Source organism: Entelurus aequoreus, linkage group LG23 (genome assembly GCF_033978785.1).
Source record: "Entelurus aequoreus isolate RoL-2023_Sb linkage group LG23, RoL_Eaeq_v1.1, whole genome shotgun sequence".
NCBI classification, from domain to species: Eukaryota; Metazoa; Chordata; class Actinopteri; order Syngnathiformes; family Syngnathidae; genus Entelurus; species Entelurus aequoreus.
In genome coordinates this window covers 7,731,083-7,756,082 of record NC_084753.1, presented here as the reverse complement: position 1 = coordinate 7,756,082, position 25,000 = coordinate 7,731,083, and the positions used below count along the sequence as shown (strand labels likewise).

Sequence of the window (25,000 nt, the reverse complement as noted above, 5' to 3'; positions counted from 1 at the left end):
GTGTATGTTCACCTTTGACCTGTGTGTTTCTATGGTTCCAGGTGATCCTGACCGTGTACCTCAATGACACCCAACAGATGCTGACCGAGGTCCCAGTGACTCCTGCAACCAGAGTGGTAGATGTGGTGGAATACTGCAAAGAGGCGGGCGAAGGGGAATGTCACTTAGCGGAAAAATGGAATGGAAATGGTGAGTCTGTTCCGTCAATGGAAATCTTAAACCTTGGAAACATCAACCTGCTTTTACACTTAGAAACTATTATTGGAGTTTCTTACTCAATCCATTCCTCAGACTGATAAGACAAAGGTGTTTAGTGTTGTTGGTGCGTAGAAATATTTGAAGTAAATGTTGTTCCTTTAGGTTGCATTTCAGCGCTCTTATTGACACATCTGGTTGTACTTTGTTGTTGTTTACTTTCTGCGTAATCCTGGCTGGTTAGAATTGTATCACTACAGTACATTCTGACAACTGTCATTTTAACAGCAAACTTTTCTCAAACCAAGATTATGAATGATCCTCATTGACCTTTTTTCAATTGCACTTTTGCACAGTGTTTGTTTGCCATATTCCAACGCAATAATTGATGTACAAAAGCCCAAAAGCAGTGAAGTTGTCACGTTGTGTAAATGGTAAATAAAAACAGAATACAACAAATCCTTTTCAACTTATATTCAATTGAATAGACTGCAAAGACAAGATATTTCATGTTGCCTCCATCCATCCATCCATCTTCTTCCACTTATCCGAGTTCGGGATGCGGGGGCAGCAGCCTAAGCAGAGAAGCTCAGACTTCCCTCTCCCCAGCCACTTCGTCCAGCTCCTCCCGGGGGATCCCGAGGCATTCCCAGGCCAGCCGGGAGACATAGTCTTCCCAACATGTCCTGGGTATTCCCCGTGGCCTCCTACCTGTCGTACGTGCCCTAAACACCTCCCTAGGGAGGCATTTGGATGGCATCCTGACCAGATGCCCGAACCACCTCATCTGGTTCCTCTCCATGTGGAGGAGCAGCGGCTTTACTTTGAGCTCCTCCCGGATGACAGAGCTTCTCACCCTATCTCTAAGGGAGAGACCCGCCACCCGGCGGAGGAAACTCATTTGGGCCGCTTGTACCCGTGATCTTGTCCTTTCGGTCATAACCCAAAGCTCATGACCATAGGTGAGGATGGGAACGTAGATCAACCGGTAAATTGAGAGCTTTGCCTTCCGGCTCAGCTCCTTCTTCACCACAACGGATCGATACAGCGTCCGCATTACTGAAGACGCCGCACCGATCCGCCTGTCGATCTCACGATCCACTCTTCTCTCACTCGTGAACAAGACTCCCAGGTACTTGAACTCCTCCACTTGGGGCAGGGTCTCCTCCCCAACCCGGAGATGGCACTCCACCCTTTTCCGGGCGAGAACCATGGACTCTGACTTGGAGGTGCTGATTCTCATCCCAGTCGCTTCGCACTCGGCTGCGAACCGATCCAGTGAGAGCTGAAGATCCTGGCCAGATGAAGCCATCAGGACCACATCATCTGCAAAAAGCAGAGACTTAATCCTGCAGCCACCAAACCGGATCCCCTTTAATGCCTTGACTGCGCCTAGAAATTCTGTCCATAAAAGTTCAGAACAGAATGGGTGACAAAGGGCAGCCTTGGCGGAGTCCAACCCTCACTGGAAACGTGTCCGACTTCCTGCCGGCAATGCGGACCAAGCTCTGACACTGATCATACAGGGAGCGGACCGCCACAATCAGTCCGATACCCCATACTCTCTGAGCACTCCCCACAGGACTTCCCGAGGGACACGGTCCAATGCCTTCTTCAAGTCCACAAAGCACATGTAGACTGGTTGGGCAAACTCCCATGCACCCTCAAGGACCCTGCCGAGAGTATAGAGCTGGTCCACAGTTCCACGACCAAGATGAAAACCAAACTGTTCCTCCTGAATCCGAGGTTCGACTATCCGGCGTAGCCTCCTCTCCAGTACACCTGAATAGACCTTACCGGGAAGGCTGAGGAGTGTGAACCCATGATAGTTGGAACACACCCTCCGGTTCCCCAACTTAAAGAGAGGAACCACCACCCCAGTCTACCAATCCAGAGGTACCGCCCCCGATGTCCACGCGATGTTGCAGAGTCTTGTCAACCAAGACAGCCCCACAGTATCCAGAGCCTTAAGGAACTCCGGGCGGATCTCATCTACCCCCGGGGCCTTGCCACCAAGGAGCTTTTTAACTACCTCAGCCCCAGAAATAGGAGAGCCCACCACAGATTCCCCAGGCACTGCTTCCTCATAGGAAGACGTATTGGTGGGATTGAGGAGGTCTTTGAAGTATTCCCTCCACCGATCCACAACAGCTGCAGTCGAGGTCAGCAGAACACCATCCTCACCATACACCGTGTTGATAGTGAACTGCTTCCCCTTCCTGAGGTGGCGGATGGTGGTCCAGAATTGCTTCGAAGCTGTCTGGAAGTCGTTTTCCATGGCTTCCCCAAACTCCTCGCATGTCCGAGTTTTTGCCTCTGCGACCGCTGAAGCTGCACACCGCTTGGCCTGTCGGTACCTGTCCACTGCCTCCGGAGTCCTATGAGCCAAAATAACCCGATAGGACTCTTTCTTCAGCTTGACTTCACACCAGCGGGTTCTAGGATTACCGCCACGACAGGCACCAACTACCTTGCGGCCACAGCTCCAATCAGCCGCCTCGACAATAGAGGCGCGGAACATGGTCCAATCGGACTCAATGTCCAGCACCTCCTTCGTGACATGTTCAAAGTTCTTCCGGAGGTGGGAATTGAAACTCTCTCTGACAAGAGAGGATGCCAGGTCTGTCCGGCATCCTCCCCCACCATCGCAGCCAAATCACCACCAGGTGGTGATCGGTAGAAAGCTCCGCCCCTCTTTACCCGAGTGTCCAAAACATGAGGCCGCAAATCCGACGACACAACTACAAAGTCGATCATGGAACTGCGGCCTAGGGTGTCCTGGTGCCAAGTGCACATATGGACACCCTTATGTTTGAACATGGTGTTTGTTATGGACAATCCGTGACGAGCACAAAAGTCCAATAACAAAACACCACTCTGGTTCAGATCCAGGCGGCCATTCTTGCTTGGGCCCAGCGAAGCGTTTCTGGGTGTTGTTGATAAATGACTTTGTCTTTGCATAGTAGAGTTTTAACTTGCACTTACAGATGTAGCGACCAACTGTAGTTACTCACAGTGGTTTTCTGAAGTGTTCCTGAGCCCATGTGGTGATAAAGGATTTGCAAATCATTGTAATCTGTTTTTATTTACCATTTACACAACGTAACAACTTCACTGCTTTTGGGCTTTGTACTTATTTCAAAATAATCCCACCCGTCGCTGAAATTTAGCCGTCATTTGGATCTTTGAGGACATTTTTGTTTTCCTTCTGTCTCCTGTCAGAGCGAGTTCTCCCTCAGGAGTTGCCCCTCCTGGACCTCCTTCAACAGTGGGGAGCCAGGAGGCCACAAGTCAGCTTCTACCTGCGCCACTGTCCTTCCTGGTCACAAGGTACGAGATGCCACGGCAGGGGTCCCCAAACTTTTGGCCTCCCGGGGCCAAAGTGAAAATGTGCCAAATCTGCAATTTTTACTGTGCAACAGCACCAGAAGTGAGGACTTTAACCTCATAGTGCTATGAGTAATATAAGGTAGTAACGATTGTCAATTTTAATAGATAGCAACTACCGTATTTTTCGGACCATAGGGCGCACCGGATTATAAAGCGCACTGCCGATGAATGGACTATTTTCAATCTTTTTTCATATATAAGGCGCACCGGATTATAAGGCGCATTAAAGGAGTTATTAGGGACCGAGTCCCTTTGGGACAGAGGACCCTATTGAATTTCTAGCGTTTCATTGTTATACCGCCGCTTCTTTGAGCTGTAATTTGACCCCCTTAACAAGCTTCAAAACTCACCAAATTGGACACACACATCAGGACTGGCGAAAATTGCGATCTAATCAAAAAACCAAACCCCAAAACTCCAAATTGCGCTCTAGCGCCCCTAGGAAGAAAACACGGACAAAACTGCCTGTAACTCCCAGTAGGAATGTCGTAGAGACATGAAACAAAAACCTCTATGTGGGTCTCACTTAGACCTATATTTCCCCAGCAAAAATCAACAGGAAGTTTGCAATTCCCCCTTCAAAACAAAAGTTGTGTAAAAACAGTCACCTTTTTTCAAACATTATCTCCTCTGAGCGAGTTTGTCGTGTCGGCTTCAAATTAGCACAGGAGACAGATTGAACCCTTCTAATTAAAAGTGGATGAAAGAGTTTTAATTACTGCTCCGGTTTGGATTTTATGAGCCCTCAAAGTCGGGCCCGTACATCGCTGTTTGCAGCTTTAATATTATGATTAAAGTTAAAAGTTAAAGTAAAGTTAAAGTACCAATGATTGTCACACACACACTAGGTGTGGTGAAATTTGTCCTCTGCATTTGACCCATCCCCTTGATCACCCCCTGGGAGGTGAGGGGAGCAGTGGGCAGCAGCGGTGCCGCGCCCGGGAATCATTTTTGGTGATTTAACCCCCAATTCCAACCATTATTTTCTAAATGTAAAAGATTTCCTTGTGGTCTACATCAGTGGTCCCCAACCACCGGGCCGTGGCCCGGTACCGGTCCGCGGACCGATTGGTACCGGGCCGCACAAGAAATTACATTTATTTTTTATTTTTATTTTAATTTTTTTATGAAATCAACATAAAAAACACAATACATACATTATATATCAATATAGATCAATACAGTCTGCAGGGATACAGTCCGTAAGCACACATGATTGTATTTAATTATGTAAAAAAAAAAAAAAAAAATTTTTTTTTTTTTTTTTAAATACCCCCCCCCCCACCCCCGCCACCGGTCCGTGGGACAAATTTTCCAGCGTTGACCGGTCCGCAGCTACAAAAAGGTTGGGGACCACTGGTCTACATAACATGTAGGGGCGGTATAGCTCGGTTGGTAGAGTGGCCGTGCCAGCAACTTGAGGGTTGCGGGTTCGATCCCCGCTTCCACCATCCTAGTCACTGCCGTTGTGTCCTTGGGCAAGACACTTTACCCACTTGCTCCCAGTCCCACCCACACTGGTTTAAATGTAACTTAGATATTGGGTTTCACTATGTAAAAGCGCTTTGAGTCACTAGAGAAAAGCGCTATATAAATATAAGGGAGAAGGGAGATGTAATGGTGGTTCTTTGGTCAAAATGTTGCATAGATGATGTTTTACACATCATCTTCAAGTCGCTTTCTGACAGTCACGTCAGGAGGCGCCGTTTTGTGGGCGGTCTTATTTACGTGCCTCCACTTGGACAGCGTCTTCTCCCCGTCATCTTTGTTGTAGCGGTGTAGCGTGCAAGGACGGGAGTGGAAGAAGTGTCAAAAGATGGCGCTAACTGTTTTAATGACATTCACACTTTACTTCCATCAATAACGGAGCAGCATCTCCTCATCCGGAAACAACAACAACACAGGAAATGTGTCCCGTGAAAAACTGTCCCACCGGAACTCTCTAATAACTAAAGTTCCTTGGGTGAATAATGTCAACTCATTACACCGGTATGTTTCATGTACCCTAATACAAACCCCGTTTCCATATAAGTTGGGAAATGGTGTTAGATGTAAATATAAACGGAATACAATGATTTGCAAATCCTTTTCAAGCCATATTCAGTTAAATATGCTACAAAGACAACATATTTCATGTTCAAACTCATAAACTTTTTTTTTTTTTTTTTGCAAATAATCATTAACTTAGAATTCCATGGCTGCAACACGTGACAAAGTAGTTGGGAAAGGGCATGTTCACCACTGTGTTACATGGCCTTTCCTTTTAACAACACTCAGTAAAGGTTTGGGAAGTGAGGAGACACATTTTTGAAGTGGAATTCTTTCCCATTCTTGCTTGATGTACAGCTTAAGTAGTTCAACAGTCCGGGGGTCTCCCTTCTGCTATTTTAGGTGCCACACATTTTCAATGGGAGACAGGTCTGGACTACAGGCAGGCCAGTCTAGTACCCGCACTCTTTTACTATGAAGCCACGTTGATGTAACACGTGGCTTGGCATTGTCTTGCTGAAATAAGCAGGGGCGTCCATGGTAACGTTGCTTGAATGGCAACATATGTTGCTCCAAAAGCTGTATGTACCTTTCAGCATTAATGGTGCCTTCACAGATGTGTAAGTTACCCATGTCTTGGGCACTAATACACCCCCATACCATCACACATGCTGCCTTTTACACTTTGCGCCTAAAACAATCCGGATGGTTCTTTTGCTCTTTGGTCCGGAGGACACGACGTCCACAGTTTCCAAAAACAATATGAAATGTGGACTCGTCAGACCACAGAACACTTTTCCACTTTGTATCAGTCCATCTTAGATGAGCTCAGGCCCAGCGAAGCCGACGGCGTTTCTGGGTGTTGTTGATAAACGGTTTTCGCCTTGCATAGGAGAGTTTTAAATTGCACTTACAGATGTAGCGACCAACTGTAGTTACTGACAGTGGGTTTCTGAAGTGTTCCTGAGCCCATGTGGTGATATCCTTTACACACTGATGTGGCTTGTTGATGCAGTACAGCCTGAGGGATGGAAGGTCACGGGCTTAGCTGCTTACCTGCAGTGATTTCTCCACATTCTCTGAACCCTTTGATGATATTACGGAGCGTAGATGGTGAAATCCCTAAATTCCTTGCAATAGCTGCTTGAGAAAGGTTGTTCTTAAACTGTTCAACAATTTGCTCAGGCATTTGTTGACAAAGTGGTGACCCTCGCCCCATCCTTGTTTGTGAATGACTGAGCATTTCATGGAATCTACTTTTATACCCAATCATGGCACCCACCTGTTCCCAATTAGCCTGTTCACCTGTGGGATGTTCCAAATAAGTGTTTGATGAGCATTCCTCAACTTTATCAGTATTTATTGCCACCTTTCCCAACTTCTTTGTCACGTGTTGCTGCCATCAAATTCTAAAGTTAAGGATTATTTGCACACAAAAAAATGTTTATCAGTTTGAACATGAAATATGTTGTCTTTGTAGCATATTCAACTGAATATGGCTTGAAAAGGATTTGCAAATCATTGTATTCCGTTTATATTTACATCTAACACCATTTCCCAACTCATATGGAAACGGGGTTTGTAAGTAAACATTGAAGGAAAAGATCACACCACATCATGAAAGTTAGCGGAGAAGCTGAATTATACATGACCAGCTCGCAACAGAAGAGCAACTGCAAAAACTCATCTTATATATTATATACGTCATGGGACTACGTTTTGCTTGATAGGCAAATATTTTATAACTAAAATAAGAAATAAATAAAGGCTTGTCGGAGGACGGCTTTTTGAATTGCTAAATTAGTGAAGGTGAATCTCGGGACTGGCTGGGATTAGTCGAGTCTGGTCTTCACAGGATTGAAAACAAACTGTCCTATTTATAGTCGACACCAGGAGAACATGAGCAAACTAATATTAGAACAGAGGAAAGGAAAGCTGCTGTCATTTTTGAGTTTTCCTCGTCTTTGAAAGGTGATGATTATTTATGTAATCTAAATTCAGCTTTTGGCAGCACCACTGAACATTCTTTTAGGGCAAACTTTCTCAAACTTTGAATAAGGACCCTTATTTACTCGCTGATTGTCACGGTGAAAATCTCTTTTTTGTATTTTATTATGTAAAATGCAGAATATTTCTTGCCAAACTAGCTTTCTGTTGTAATAAAGATAAAAGTTACATTCATTGTTTTTTTTAACGACTTGCAGTGGTTTGTGTTTGTACTGTAAATGTCAACGTGGTGGTCATAATTGGTTTGTTTGTTTGAGTCCCGGGAGAAGAACCGAATCTTTAAGTATACAAGTCAGCTGAACAGGAGTGTGAAAACCTGCCCAAGAGGGACAAAAATAAGATTAAAAATCTGTTGCGCGTGACCAGTCTTCCTTTCAGGGGAATAAAACACACTGGTCGCTCCCAAGTTCTTTTGGATGACATATATGTTGAGTAAGAAGGACCACCGAGTCAGAATAGTCCTTGGCCAAGTTTTACTAAAGCTTTAGGAGACCAGCCCTTACAACGCAACCATAGCATCTCCAAGAGAGGTTTAAAAGTAAAACAAAAGAAGTTAACTCTTATAGTGAGAAGGCAGCCCCCCCTTAAGGAGAGGGATGCACCTGCTGATAAGAAGAGGGACCGGACCGTGTCCTTCACGGAATGGAACTGAATCAAACCTCCCTCTTGAGGCGTGATTCATCATGTCTGTTTGAATTTAAAATCCATATATATATATATATATATATATATATATATATATATATGTCTTAATTAGATTATCCAAAAAATAGTGCTCGATACCGTGGTAGAGCGTAATATGTACAGTATGTGTGGGAAAAAAATCACAAGACTATTTCATCTCTACAGGCCTGTTTCATGAGGGGTTTACCTCAATCCTCAGGAGATTTTAAAATCTCCTGAGAACAGGCCTGTAGAGATGAAATAGTCTTGTGATTTTAAAATCTCCTGAGGATTGAGGTAAACCCCTCATGAAACAGGCCTGTAGAGATGAAATAGTCTTGTGATTTTTTTCCCACACATACATATATATATATATATATATATATATATATATATATATATATATATATATATATATATATATATATATATATGTGTGTGTGTGTGTGTATATATATATATATACATATATATATATATATATATATATATATATATATATATATATATATATATATATATATATATATATATATATATATATATATATATATATATATATATATATATATATATATATATATATATATATATATCAGTGACGTGCAGTGAGGTTCATGGCTGGTGAGGCACTGACTTCATCACAGTCAGATTTACAAACATATGAACCCTAAAGAGTATCTTATTCACCATTTGATTGGCAGCAGTTAACGGGTTATGTTTAAAAGCTCATACCAGCATTCTTCCCTGCTTGGCACTCAGCATCAAGGGTTGGAATTGGGGGTTGAATCACCAAAAATTATTCCCGGGCGCGGCACCGCTGCTGCCCACTGCTCTTCTCACCTCCCAGGGGGTGATCAAGGGAATGGGTCAAATGCAGAGGACAAATTTCACCACACCTAGTGTGTGTGTGACTATCATTGGTACTTTAACTTAACTTTAACTTTACACATACAAACTGTAGCACACAAAAAAGCACATTTAATAAAAAAAACGTTATTATGGTCTTACCTTTACTTATAAATGAAGTCCATGCGCCGCTGTTGTGCTGGATTAATGCACCCCCGCCGTAGAATGCACCCGCTGACGGGAGTGTTATATCAAATAAAGCCCACACTTAAACTTTCCACGTGCAAGATTGAATCCATTTAAAAAAGTGTAACCGAGGGTTTATAAATGTTGCCTATACTGTATGAAACTACAAAATAACAAACACGGAGTCTCCAGTTTACACGAGGACCACTTTATTTACCTTCTTTCAAAAACCTCTGCTCCACTCCAACGTGTCATCACTTCCGCTCTTAGCGCCTTCAAAATAAGAGCTCAAGGCATATACTGTATAACAGCGTGTAACAGGAACTTAACATCACAAAGAGGAAAGCCCATAAAAATAGGTTACAAAAGTTATTTAATAAGAAGCCAAAAAGTGCAAAAACAATAATGTTGGTGTTGGAGGAGTTGTGAATGAATGAAATATGAAATCCGTGCTGCAGTCTGCAGGTGTACCTAATGTTGTGGCCCTGCGGTCATTCACAACTCCTCCAACACCAACATTATTGTTTTTGCACTTTTTGGCTTCTTATGAAGTAACTTTTTTAAATAGATTCAATCTTGCCCGTGGAAAGTTTAAGTGTGGGCTTTAGTTGATACAACACTCCCGTCAGGGGGTGCATTCTACGGCGGGGGTGCATTAACCGGCACAAGGAGGCGGGGTTACTGCGAGCCTCACACAGTGCGTCTTCGCAGCAGTTTTGTGATCGCTCAGCACAAGAAACACGTTACACACATACAGTTGTTGACAAAATACACTGTACATTATATACCTCAGCTAACTAAACTATGGAAATGTATAATATAATTCATGTAGCAATACACTCACTGCACAGCAGGCCAGCAGTTAGCCCAGTCATTGCGCAATCCATGGTGAGGCACAACGCAGTGACGTGCCTCAACTGGCTGCTGATCACCGCACAGTCTCTTCTCAGTATTTGAACGGCAAATGTAAAAATAAAAATAATCTAAAACTGGTGAAGTTAAATGGAAAATAACTTTATAGTATAATCACTGGATACATATAACAATTTAATTTTTTTTTTTTTTTTTACATTTTTTTTCTTTCCATGATGGCACGTGAGGCCCCGCCTCACCTGCCTCCCCTGACTGCACGTCACTGATATATATATATATATATATATATATATATATATATATATATATATATATATATATATATATATATATATATATATATAGAGAGAGAGAGAGAGAGAGAGAGAGAGAGAGAGAGAGAGAGAGAGAGAGAGAGAGAGAGAGAGATACACAGTCCCCCAGACACATTCTTTTCTCTAAATTTGGCCCCCCCAAGTCAAAATAATTGCCCAGGCCTGCCTTAGGTGTAACTGTGTTGAGCCACGTCCATTTTTGCTGAGGATGTTGTTTCATTTCTGTATGCTTTAACATATGTACTTTATTGTGTAAATGTATTAACACTAAATCATCTATTTTATTCATGTAAAATACACAATGGGCACGATACATGTAAAATACACAATGAACGTTATACTTTTGTAATGTTTATATTTTCAGTCTTTCAAACCTAAATGAAGGAAGAAGTGGAAAACAAAAAAACCCAAAATAATCACTCCTCAACCAAACTTCTGGAGCTTCTGTTTCTTCATGCTGTTAACTATCTGTCCGTCTGCACACGCTGGTAACGAGTAGCGAGGGCGGAATAATGAATGTTTACTTTGTAATGAAGTAAACACGGCCTCAGAGGAATATAACCTGCGGACGCACTTTTTAACCAAACCTCCACATTTCCACGAGACCTGGGGCCCTTGAGACCTGGGGCCCTTGAAACCGGGGCCCAGATCAACTTTATTCCATTGACGTGAATGAAGGGACAGGCTTTGTGAAAGGCTATTGTAGAACATCGCAAAAAGGAGTGAAACCTGAGTAGAGTTAAGCCATGTTTAGAAAATATTATACCGTGTTTAATTTAGGTTGATCACTGCTGTCTTCACACAGGAAGTCAGCAGCCTGTGGAGACCACTTGGACTGTAGAGACCACTTGGACTATAGACGCAAGGGACAGCACTACTGGCAGTGTAAGACACAAACACACAATTACAATCACTTTGTACTTCAAAATGATTCAACCCCTTTTGTAAATTACACTTCCTTTGAAAATCATTTATGCCTGGTTCACACCAACGGCGCTTGCCGCGCTTCAAAGCGGCGAGCAAAGCGCCGTCATGTTTGTCAATTTTTCCACGAATATCCCGATCTCTGAAGTAATGTTATGCTTTGATACGCTCTGATACGCTCTGATACGAATTAGTTGCCGCTTTGTTACCGTTCCTCACGCTTTGATCATGCTTTGATACGCTTTAAATCCTGCTTTGATACGTTTTATTACGCTTTATTGAACTTTATTACGCTTTGATGCGATCCTGATGCTTTAAATCCGGCTCTGACACGATTATCAAGCTCTGTTGTGCATTGTTACAACAAAAATAAGAAAAAAATGTGAAAAACTCAGTATACTGTTTTTCACCCATTTTTTATATTCATTTATTTTTTCAATTTCTCTTCTTTTTTCGTTATATTATGTTTTATATCTTTATTTGTTTTATTTTTGTCATCTTAATAAATATCTATCTTTCATTTCTTATGCTAGTTGAAAATAATAAAAGGCAATTATCCACACATTTTTTATATTCATTTATTTTTTCAATTTCTCTTTTTTTTCCTCGTTATATTATGTTTTATATCTTCATTTCTTTTATTTTTGTCATCTTAATAAATATCTATCTTTCATTTCTTATGCTAGTTGAAAATAATAAAAGGCAATTATTCACACATTTTTTATATTCATTTATTTTTTCAATTTCTCTTCTTTTTTCGTTATATTATGTTTTTTATCTTCATTTCTTTTATTTTTGTCATCTTAATAAATATCTATCTTTCATTTGTTATGCTAGTTGAAAATAATAAAAGGCAATTACCCACACATTTTTTATATTCATTTATTTTTTCAATTTTTCTTTTTTTTCCTCGTTATATTATGTTTTATATCTTCATTTCTTTTATTTTTGTCATCTTAATAAATATCTTTCATTTCTTATGCTAGTTGAAAATAATAAAAGGCAATTATCCACACATTTTTTATATTCATTTATTTTTTCAATTTCTCTTTTTTTTCCTCGTTATATTATGTTTTATATCTTCATTTCTTTTATTTTTGTCATCTTAATAAATATCTATCTTTCATTTCTTATGCTAGTTGAAAATAATAAAAGGCAATTATCCACACATTTTTTATATTCATTTATTTTTTCAATTTCTCTTTTTTTTCCGTTATATTATGTTTTATATCTTCATTTCTTTTATTTTTGTCATCTTAATAAATATCTATCTTTTATAAAACGTAACATATTCTCTTTATTATTAACATTTTCATACAGAAAAATGATAGACAGTAATGTCAAAGTGCAACATCAAATAGCAGAAGTGCAGAAACAATGATCATGGTATAAAAAAGGCAATGATGCAAAAGAGAATGGATTTGTAATCCTGTGTTGGTTTTACATAAAAGTTTCAATGTCACTAGTCAATATCACAGTCACTTCCTATTTGTAGTTGTAGACTGGGGTCCGCGCTTTGAACCAAGATCTGTTAAGCTTTCCTACGCTTTTAGTTAAGTTTTGCTGAGCTTTGTCACGCTTTGATACGCTCTCGGCGCTTTATTCCATTCTTGACAGAGCGCAGAATTTTTTTAAACCGTTTAAAAAATTTTGGTGAACTTGCCGCATGTCCCGCTTCACTACAAGCTTTCCCACCATCCATTAGGACCCTCACGCTTTAATCACGCTTTGTTACGCTATAACGCCGCTTTGCATGCCGCTTTGCATGCCGCTTTAAAGCGCTGTTGGTGTGAACCTAGCATTACAAAAAAACAGTGACTCTTGGTAAAGTTGGATGTGTTACCTTTTTTTGTTCTCTTAGTTTTTTTGAAAACTGCTGCACATTTTGCACATGAATAGAAATTGAAATGAGGGTCCAATCATTTTGAGAGCTTGTAACTGTACGTACTGTACCTCGGTGCTGAGGTCTGGGTTCTCTTCAAATGACATACTGTACAATGGAACTCTCAAGGTGTGATGATTTTTAAATTGCACAACTGCAAACTGCTGGAAGGTCATTATCCTGCAAGTTCTCCAATGAACACACTTTCATTTTGTATTTCTACCCTTCTTGAGGCATGAAGAAGGAAAAGTATCTTCCATACGAGGAGGTGTGGACAAGTGATGACATAAATCATGGTCCCAATAACATTGCATCTAATAGAGAGCAAATACTAGAGTCCGTGAACATTGCTCCAAAGTCAGGATTTGTTGTTGATTGAATGTGCATACAAAAGTAGCATTATATGATAAAACAAGATGGCAGCTAAAGAAAGACTTCCCTATTCATCCCCGAAAAAAGCCGCCAGGTGAACATCTGATTTTACGACTTCCTGTGCTGACGTAAGACAACCAATATGTGAGCATAGGATGAACAAATCCACTACGCTACTAAGACTATAGTGGCCATTAACAGTTAGCTTCTACAGCTGGGTTGCCCAAAGTGCGGCACAGGGGCCATCTGTGGTCCCTGACTCCTTTGTCTTAGGCCTTAAGCACGTTATAAAAAAACAAAAAAATAGAGATATCATTTGCACCCCCTGGTGATGAAATATATCAAAATTAGGGTGGTCACAAAAAGGAGGGATTTTTTTTTTTTAAAAGTGCTCCCCCTCTGGTCAACATATGAAATAACAAGTGTGTGTAAACAAATGGAAGTGCCCCCCCTCTGGTCAACATATGAAATAACAAGTGTGTGTAAAAATATGAAGTGCTCCCCCTCTGGTCAACATATGAAATAACAAGTGTGTGTAAAAATTTAAAGTGCTCCCCTCTGGCCAACATATGAAATGACAAGTGTGTGTAAAAAATTGAAATGCCCCCCCCTCTGGTCAACATATGAAATAACAAGTGTGTGTAAAAATGTGAAGTGCCCCCCCTCTGGTCAACATATGAAATAACAAGTGTGTGTAGGAAATTGAAATGCGTCCCCTTTGGCCAAACTTAAAAAAAATTTAAAAAAGTAAAATAAATATGTATATAGAGACATACTGTAATAAGTAAAACATGAAGATTTGAAAACCAATTACCAACAAAAAAATGAATTAAAAGCAGTCTTTTTCTCACAATATGTCAACTTTTTTCTTATAAAATTGGGAACAATTTCTCATATTTTTTCTGTTTCTGTAAAACTATTACTTTGCTGACATTTGTCATATAAAATTCTGACCTTTATCACAATATTGCCAATTTTTTTGTTGTTCTTGTAAAATAGTGACATTTTTTGAGAAAAATTATGACTTTTGTCATAATGTTGCCGAGTAAGATTCCGATTATTATTATGATATTGCCAACATTTTTAAGTTTTCTTATAAAATTGTGACTTTTGTCGAGTAAAATTACGACTCTTTTCATAACTTTTTAAGCTTTTCTTGTAAAATGTCAAACTGTTATTGAGTACAATTCCAACTTTTATCATAATATTGCACAAATGTTCAGGTTTTCTTGTCAAATTTTGACTTGCGTCGAGTAAAAACACGACTTTTATTATAATACTGCCAAAAATGTTAAGTTTTCTTATAGAATTGTGACTATTGTTGAGTAAAATTACGACCCTTTTCATAAAATTGCCAACATGTTAAGCTTTTTTTGTAAAATGTCAAACTGTTATTGAGTAAAATTCCAACTTTTATCATAATATTGCACAAATGTTCAGGTTTTCTTGTCAAATTTTGACTTGCATTGAGTAAAAACACAACTTTTATTATAATACTGCAAATATTTTGAAGTTTTCTTATAAAATTGGGACTTTTGTTGAGTAAAATTACGACCCTTTTCATAAAATTGCCAACATGTTAAGCTTTTCTTGTAAAATTGCGACCGGTATTGAGTACAATTCCAACTTTTATCATAATATTGCACAAATGTTCAGGTTTTCTTGTCAAATTTGGACTTGCGTCGAGTAAAAACACGACTTTTATTATAATACTGCAAACATTTTGAAGTTTTCTTATAGAATTGTGACTTTTGTCGAGTAAAATTACGACCCTTTTCATAAAATTGCCAACATGTTAAGCTTTTCTTGTAAAATGTCAAACTGTTATTGAGTAACATTCCAACTTTTATCGTAATATTGCACAAATGTTTAGGTTTTCTTGTCAAATTTTGACTTGCGTCGAGTAAAAACACGACTTTTATTATAATACTGCAAACATTTTGAAGTTTTCTTATAAAATTGCGACTGTTATTGAGTAAAATTCCAACTTTTATCACAATATTGCACAAATGTTCAGGTTTTCTTGTCAAATTTTGACTTGCATTGAGTAAAAACACAACTTTTATTATAATACTGCCAACATTCTAAGTTTTTCTCGTGAAATTGTGACCTTTTTCCTGTAAAATTCCAACTCATTTTTCCACAACAAGCTTTATTATATTTGCATAGTTTGTATATATTATTAATGTTGTAAATACACATCTTTATATATCTAGAAAGGCTGGTCCTAAAGAGGTAGACATTTTTCTCAGGTCCCAAGACTGTAAACAATACGAGTGAGAGTGAGAGTGTGTGTGTGTGTGTGTGTGTGTGTGTGTGTGTGTGTGTGTGTGTGTGTGTGTGTGTGTGTGTGTGTGTGTGTGTGTGTGTGTGTGTGTGTGTGTGTGTGTGTGTGTGTACGTGCTGGTCAGTGGGTGAAGATAGGATTGGCTGGGTCTCATGACATAACCGGGCTAAGAGGATTGTTAGCTCGCCAAACAGCTCCTCCTCATCCTCCTCTCTCTTCATCTCACCTTTCTCACCCCTTCATGCTTGTCTGGTGTAGTTTTCTCCACCTGCTACTTGTCACATTTATCATAATGAGGCCCAGACAGAACTGTGGGGGGGGGGGGGTAAGTTCTGTCTATTAGAACATTTTCACCACTGGACTATCTTCATCTGAGTGTTATTCCTCCATGGTGGTCGCATTTTAATAGATCCTTTATGTGTCTAATGTATTTGTTGCATTTGGTGGCATACAGTATTCATGTTTTAAATTGTCCCACAGTATGTGCAATTTATCTTTTCTACTGCAGAGTCTCTGCATTTGCCAATATTCAGTGTTTTATCATTCATAGAAAACATTCCGTTTTTCAAGGCGGTCTGTCAGAACGTTTTTAGCATTCAATCAGACATTATTGTGAGCTTTTATATTAGTGTTCCTAAAAATAGATATACCGGCCCCCCAGACACATTTTCTTCTCTAAATTTGGCCCCCGAGGCAAAATAATTGCCCTGCCAGAGTATTGGGCACACCTGCAAAATGAAATGAGGACCAATGCAAGAGTTACGAACAGAAAAAAATCCAAATGGTCGTAGTTTTCTAATGTTTGTTAAAGATTTAGTTTATTTTGAACATGCCAAACAAAGGAACTGTCCCGATACCAATATTTAGGTACTGGTACCAAAATGTATTTTGATACTTTTCTAAATAAAGTGGACCACAAAAAATGTCATTATTGTCTTAATTGTAACAACAAATGTTAGTGTACATGAAACATATGTTTATTATTGTCATTTAGTCCTTCAATAAAATAGTGAACATACTAGACAACTTGTCTTTTAGTAGTAAGTAAACAAACAAAGACTCCTAATTAGTCTATGCAGTAACATATTGTGTCATTTATACACCTATTATTTTCTACACATTATGAGGGACAAACTGTAAAAAATGTTTTTTTAATCTACTTGTTCATTTACTGTTAATATCTGCTTATTTTCTGTTTTAACATGTTCTATCTACACTTCTGTTCAAATGTAATAATCACTTCTTCTTCTCTTCTTTGATACTTGACATTAGTTTTGGATGATACCACACATTTAGGTATCGATGCGATACCAAGTAGTTACAGGATCATACATTGGTCATATTCATAGTCCTCATGTGTCCAAGGACGTATTTACTGACTTTATAAACATATGAATTAAAAAAAAACTAAATAAAATTTTGTGATGCTAAAAAATATTGATGTAATCATAGTAGTATCGACTAGATACGCTCTTGTACTTGGTATCCTTACAGTGGATGTCAGGTGTAGATCCACCCATGGCATTTGTTTACATTGTGACGCCGGTGAGCTAATTGGGAACAGGTGGGTGCCATGATTGGGTATAAAAGCAGCTTCCATGAAATGCTCAGTCATTCACAAACAAGGACGGGGCGAGGGTCACCACTTTGTCAACAAATGCCTGAGCAAATTGTTGAAGAACAACATTTCTCAACCAGCTATTGCAAGGAATTGAGGGATTTCACCATCTACGCTCCGTAATATCATCAAAAGGTTCAGAGAGTATGAAGAAATCACTGCACGTAACATTGAATGCCCGTGACCTTGGATCCTTCAGGCGGTACTGCATCAAAAAGTGACATCAGTGTGTAAAGGATATCACCACATGGGCTCAGGAACACTTCAGAAACCCACTGTCAGTAACTACAGTTGGTCGCTACATCTGTAAGTGCAAGTTAAAACTCTACTATGCAAAGCCAAAGCCATTTATCAACAACACCCAGAAACGCTTCGCTGGGCCCGAGCTCATCTAAGATGGACTGATGCAAAGTGGAAAAGTGTTCTGTGGTCTGACGAGTGCACATTTCAAATTGTTTTTTGGAAAGTGATCCTGGTGGAAATGCTTCGGGACAGAAGTGAAGCAGCCACGGAAAAACATCAACAAACCAGAGCCGCCAAAATAAAAGCGCAGGACAGGAACTAAAACACTAAACACCGGCGAACACCAACAAAACGCAACATAAGGCATGTCCTGGTGACAATGGCATTTGTTTACATTCAGGAGTGCTAGCTTGCTGTTAGCGGTGAGCTATTGTATCCTCCTACGGTGTGTAGTGAAGCATGTTTAGCTATTCCTCGTCCTCCAGTAAGAAACTTACTTTATTTGTCGCCATGGAGGAGAGGATTAGTGATTCAGAAGTAGCTAAAACACTGCTGACTGCGGATGGACCTTAGCTGCTAGCTAGCTTACTAGCTATGTTTATAAGCACCTCATTCAGAGCGGCGCTTCAGTGTGTATAGCTTCACCTTTGTCTTGAGTTTTCACGGCTATCGCTCGCTCCTAACAGCTGACCGAAGTTGTCGTGTGTGGTTACGTGCAATGTGTCGGAACATAAACAAAAGTTTACAATCGGCGTTCAACTTTTAGAACGTGCACAAGAATGTCTTTAAAGGGTCATGTCATGATTTTATTTTCTACATGCAAAACACTTCCTTGTGGTCTACATAATGCGTGTGGAGAATGCATATATTGTTGATATACTCTGATGCTTTAGTATAACATTGTATTGTGTGATCGTGCTACTGCTACTTTTCCACTCTGGAGATGTTGGTGTGGCCGGTATACTTCCATTGCCTTATTATCGGTTGTGGATTTCCATATTTGGTCCTAGAGAGTCCAATGTTTTGCACAAACATGATGAATCACTCCTCAAAAGGGAGATTTGATTTAGTTCTGTTTTGTGAAGGACACGGTCCCTCTTCTTATCAGCAGGTGCATCCCTCTCTGTAAGAGGGGGATGCCTTCTCACTTTTAAGAGTTAACTTCTTTTGTCTTACTTTTAGACCTCTCTTGGCGATGCTGATTGTAAGGGCTGGTCTCCTAAAGCTTTAGTAAAACTTGGCCAAGTACTATTCTGTCTCAGTGGTTCTTCTTACTCAACATATATGTCATCCAAAAGAACATATATGTTTTATTCCCTGAGAGAAGGACTAGTCGCGTGCAACAATTTGGGGGCTCGTCCGGGATTCTAATGTACAATCTGTGTTCTCCACAATACCAAAAAAAGTCAGCCCGTGCCCAAGGGCCTATTTTTGAGCCATTTAACACGTCATGGTGGTTCTTTGGTCAACATTTTGCATAGTTTTACAGACCGTCTGATTTTGTCGGCGGTCTTGTTTGTGTTGCTCCACTTTACCTGCGTCTTCTACCAATTCAATTCACACAACTTTATTAATCCCTCATGGGGCAATTCATTTTGAGCAGCAGGTTGTCGTGGTTCGCACAGCCTACACAATAAATACATGGTCAATATGTATTTATTGTGGACAACATGTTATAGTGTCTGGTTGCGCGTGACCGGTCATCCTCTCAGGGAATGAAACACACCGGTCACTCCTAAGTTCTTTTGGATGACATATATGTTGAGTAAAAAGGACCACCGAGACAGAATAATACAATATTAAGGTTTTTTTACTAAAGCTTTAGGAGACCAGCCCTTACAACGCAGCAATAGCATCGCCAAGAGAGATCTAAAAGTAAGACAAAAGAAGTTAACTCTTCTGGTGAGAAGGTATTTCTATCCTTCTTGAGACATGAAGGAAAAGTATCTTCCATATGAGGAGGTGTGAACAAGTGATGACAAAAATCATAGTCCCAATAACATTGCATCTAATAGACAATGTCTCATTTGCACCCCTGCTGGTGACATCTATCAACATGAGGGTGGTCCCAAAAAGGAGGGATTTTTCAAATTGACTGGGTCGATTTTAAAAGTGCTCCCCCTCTGGCCAACATATGTAATAACAAGTGTGTGTAAGAAATTGAAATGCTCCCTTTGGCCAAAATTGATGTAATTTTTTTTAAATAAATATTTATATAGAGACATACTGTAATAACTTGAAGTAAATAATGAAGATTAAAAACCAATTACAAAAAAAGCATTCCCAAAAAATTAAATAACTAAAAGCAGTCTTTTTCTCACAATGAGTCGACATTTTTCTTGTAAAATTTGGAAAAATTTCTCATATTTTTTCTGCTTCTGTAATATTGCAATATTTTCTCGAAAAATTATTACTTTTTAATGTAAAATTATTACTTTTTAATGCAAAATGGAGACATTTGTCATTTAAAATTCTGACTTTTATCACAATATTGCCAATTTTTTTGTTGTTCTTGTAAAATAGTGACATTTTTTGAGTAAAATTATGTTTTCTGTCATATATTTGCCAAGTACAATTCCGGTTATTATTATAATATTGCCAAAATGTCAAAGTTTTCTTTATAAAATTGTGACTTTTGTCGAGTAAAATTATGACTCTTTTCATACAATTACCAATATTTTAAGCTTTTCTTGTAAAACTGCGACTGTTATTGAGTAAAATTCCAACTTTTATCATAATATTGCACAAATGTTCAGTTTTTCTTGTAAAATTTTGACTTGCGTTGAGTAAAATGATGACTTTTATTATAATACTGCCAAAATTCCAAGTATTTCTTGTGAAATTGTGACCTTTTTCTTGTGAAATTGTGACCTTTTTCTTGTGAAATTCCAACTCATTTTTCACAACAAGCTTTTTTAAATATTTGCATAGTATGTATATATTATTAATGTTGTAAATACACTTTATATATCTAGAAAGGCGGGTCCTAAAGAGGCAGGCATTATTCTCAGGTCTCAAGAATGTAAGAAAAACAAGAACGTGTGTGTGTGTGTGTGTGTGTGTGTGTGTGTGCGTGTTTTCTTGTATTTCTACCTTCTTGAGACACCAACAAGGAAAAGTACCTTCCGTATGTAATAACTTGAAGTAAATAATGAAGTTAAAAAAACAATAAAAAATAAATAAATTCCCCCTCCCCCCCCCAAAAAAAACAAAAAACTAAAAGATCACCTTTTTTATATTTGCACAGTATGTATATATTATTAATGTTGTAAATACACATCTTTATATATCTAGAAAGGCTGGTCCTAAAGAGGGAGGCATTATTCTCAGGTCCCAAGAATGTAAGAAATACAAGAACATGTGTGTGTGTGTGTGTGTGTGTGTGTGTGTGTTTTCTTGTATTTCTACCTTCTTGAGACACCAACAAGGAAAAGTTCCTTCCGTATGTAATAACTTGAAGTAAATAATGAAGTTAAAAAAACAATAAAAAATAAATAAATCCCCCCCCCCCCCCAAAAAAAATAAAATAACTAAAAGATCACCTTTTTTATATTTGCATAGTATGTATATATTATTAATGTTGTAAATACACATCTTTATATATCTACAAAGGCTAGTCCTAGAGAGGTAGGCATTATTCTCAGGTCCCAAGAATGTAAGAAATACAAGAACATATGTGTGTGTGTGTGTGTGTGTGTGTGTGTGTGTGTGTGTTTTCTTGTATTTCTACCTTCCTGAGACACCAACAAGGAAAAGTACCTTCCGTATGTAATAACTTGAAGTAAATAATGAAGTTAAAAAACAATTACAAACAAAAAATTCCCCCTTATCCCCCCCCCCCAAAAAAATAACTAAAAGATCACCTTTTTTATATTTGCATAGTATGTATATATTATTAATGTTGTAAATACACATCTTTATATATCTAGAAAGGCTGGTCCTAAAGAGGGAGGCTTTTTTCTCAGGTCCCAAGAATGTAAGAAATACAAGAACATGTGTGTGTGTGTGTGTGTGTGTGTGTGTGTGTGTGTGTGTGTGTTTTCTTGTATTTCTACCTTCCTGAGACACCAACAAGGAAAAGTACCTCCCGTATGTAATAACTTGAAGTAAATAATGAAGTAAAAAAAAAAAAAAAAAAAATTCCCCCTCCCTCCCCCCAAAAAAATAAAATAACTAAAAGATCACCTTTCTTATATTTGCATAGTATGTATATATTATTAATGTTGTAAATACACATCTTTATATATCTAGAAAGGCTGGTCCTAAAGAGGGAGGCATTATTCTCAGGTCCCAAGAATGTAAGAAATACAAGAACATGTGTGTGTGTGTGTGTGTGTGTGTGTGTGTTTTCTTGTATTTCTACCTTCTTGAGACACCAACAAGGAAAAGTACCTTCCGTATGTAATAACTTGAAGTAAATAATGAAGTAAAAAAAATAAATAAATAAAATAATATCCCCCCTCCATCCCCCCAAAAAAATAAAATAACTAAAAGATCACCTTTCTTATATTTGCATAGTATGTATATATTATTAATGTTGTAAATACACATCTTTATATATCTAGAAAGGCTGGTCCTAAAGAGGTAGGCATTATTCACAGGTCCCAAGAATGTAAGAAATACAAGAACATGTGTGTGTGTGTGTGTGTTTTCTTGTATTTCTACCTTCCTGAGACACCAAGAAGGAAAAGTACCTTCCGTATGTAATAACTTGAAGTAAATAATGAAGTTGAAAAACAATAAAATAAAAAAAATCCCCCCCCCCCCCAAAAAAAAATAAAATAACTAAAAGATCACCTTTTTTATATTTGCATAGTATGTATATATTATTAATGTTGTAAATACACTTCTTATTATATCTAGAAAGGCTGGTCCTAAAGAGGTAGGCATTATTCTCAGGTCCCAAGAATGTAAGAAATACAAGAACATGTGTGTGTGTGTGTGTGTGTGTGTGTGTGTGTGTGTGTGTGTGTGTGTGTGTGTGTGTGACTGTGTGTTTTCTTGTATTTCTACCTTCTTGAGACACCAACAAGGAAAAGTACCTTCCGTATGTAATAACTTGAAGTAAATAATGAAGTCAAAAAAATAAAAAAATAAAAAAATATTCCCCCTCCCTCCCCCAAAAAAATAAAATAACTAAAAGATCACCTTTTTTATATTTGCATAGTATGTATATATTATTAATGTTGTAAATACACATATTTATATATCTAGAAAGGCTGGTCCTAAAGAGGTAGGCTTTTTTCTCAGGTCTCAAGAAGGTACGAAGTACAAGAACATATGTGTGTGTGTGTGTGTGTGTGTGTGTGTGTGTGTTTTCTTGTATTTCTACCTTCCTGAGACACCAACAAGGAAAAGTACCTTCCGTATGTAATAACTTGAAATAAATAATGAAGTCACAAAAAAAAAAAAAAAAAAAATATTCCCCCTCCCTCCCCCCAAAAAAATAAAATAACTAAAAGATCACCTTTTTTATATTTGCATAGTATGTATATATTATTAATGTTGTAAATACACATCTTTATATATCTAGAAAGGCTGGTCCTAAAGAGGTAGGCATTATTCTCAGATCTCAAGAATGTAAGAAATACAAGAACATATGTGTGTGTGTGTGTGTGTTTTCTTGTATTTCTACCTTCCTGAGACACCAACAAGGAAAAGTACCTCCCGTATGTAATAACTTGAAGTAAATAATGAAGTTAAAAATAAAAAAAAATTCCCCCTCCACCCCCAAAAAAATAAAATAACTAAAAGATCACCTTTTTTATATTTGCATAGTATGTATATATTATTAATGTTGTAAATACACTTCTTTATATATCTAGAAAGGCTGGTCCTAAAGAGGTAGGCATTATTCTCAGGTCCCAAGAACGTAAGAAATACAAGAACATGTGTGAGTGTGTGGGGGGGGGGGTGTTTTCTTGTATTTCTACCTTCCTGAGACACCAACAAGGAAAAGTACCTTCCGTATGTAATAACTTGAAGTAAATAATGAAGTTAAAAAAACAATAAAAAATAAATAAATTCCCCCTCCCCCCCCCAAAAAAAATAAAATAACTAAAATATCACCTTTTTTATATTTGCATAGTATGTATATATTATTAATGTTGTAAATACACATCTTTATATATCTAGAAAGGCTGGTCCTAAAGAGGGAGGCATTTTTCTCAGGTCCCAAGAAGGTAACAAATACGCATGTGTGTGTGTGTGTGTGTGTGTGTGTGTGTGTGTGTGTGTGTGTGTGTGTGTGTGCGTGTGTGTGCATGTGTGTGTGTGTGTGTGTGCGTGTGTGTGCATGTGTGTGTGCGTGTGTGACGCAGAGAACACGATTGAGAGAAGAGAGGATGTTCTACCATGCTGCGTTTGTTGTACCGCACTACGTTGCATTCGTGTTCCTGCACCCCGCAGACGTGTGTGTTAGTCGCTCCACCCCAACCAAATTACCGGGCTAACTTCCCTTTTGAGAGGATCCGACACACATGTGAAGTGGGTGGTGAGGGACTGAGAACAGACCTGGTCCAGTCAGGCTGTGGTGCAGTGAGAGGAAGAGAAGGGGAGCTTGGCACGGTGGGGGGTGCAGGGTAGTGCGGAACACAGAGAGGGTCGCCGCAGTATTTCAAAAAAACAAACAGCTGCAGAGGCACGACAAGGACTGAGTGAAGGAGAGCTGCATGGATACGCGGCACAGGTGAGGGGGGGAGAAAGACTTTACCAAATATAAAAGGTAGTACTGAATATATTTGCAGTGTCATCACATGGGTGGGCTGGACTCTGCACGTCATGTGACAAGAAGCCAATAAGAGAAAGGCACTACGGCGGGAGGAAGGAGGGTTGAGGAGAGAGACGTCATTGGGGAGATGGCAGAGAAAGTTGTGGTGAGGACTGTTTGGTGTCGCCGCGCTACCAGCATGTGGCGTCTTGGCGCTGTCAGGAGGCGGCCTGCTCGGCTCTCCGCCTGACGCAGCTGCCGACATGGAGTGGAAGGAGGTGGACCTGGTGCAGGAGTTCACCCTTGAAGGACAATGCAGCAAAATGAAAGTGCGCTCCTGCAGGATCACATGGGACAGCCTGCAGGTAGGATGAATACTGCCTGCATGTAGTCCTGGTCAAAAGGATCACATGGGACAGCCTGCAGGTAGGATGAATACTGCCTGCATGTAGTCCTGGTCAAAAGGATCACATGGGACAGCCTGCAGGTAGGATGAATA

At 39.0% G+C, this 25,000-nt stretch overlaps 1 protein-coding gene across 3 annotated transcripts in view; it reads left to right on the top strand.

Moving 5' to 3' along the window:
- LOC133640372 (apoptosis-stimulating of p53 protein 1-like) overlaps nt 1-25,000 on the top strand; it is a 115,649-nt gene that overhangs the window by 23,331 nt on the left and 67,318 nt on the right. For 2 of the 3 annotated variants that reach the window (XM_062033757.1, XM_062033756.1), the window contains exons 2-4: nt 42-189; nt 3,418-3,525; nt 11,272-11,351. In XM_062033757.1, the coding sequence (XP_061889741.1) occupies nt 42-189; nt 3,418-3,525; nt 11,272-11,351 (336 nt within the window). Of the gene's footprint in view, nt 1-41; nt 190-3,417; nt 3,526-11,271; nt 11,352-24,113; nt 24,867-25,000 lie in introns of those variants that run through there. The other variant, XM_062033758.1, reaches the window with a different exon arrangement.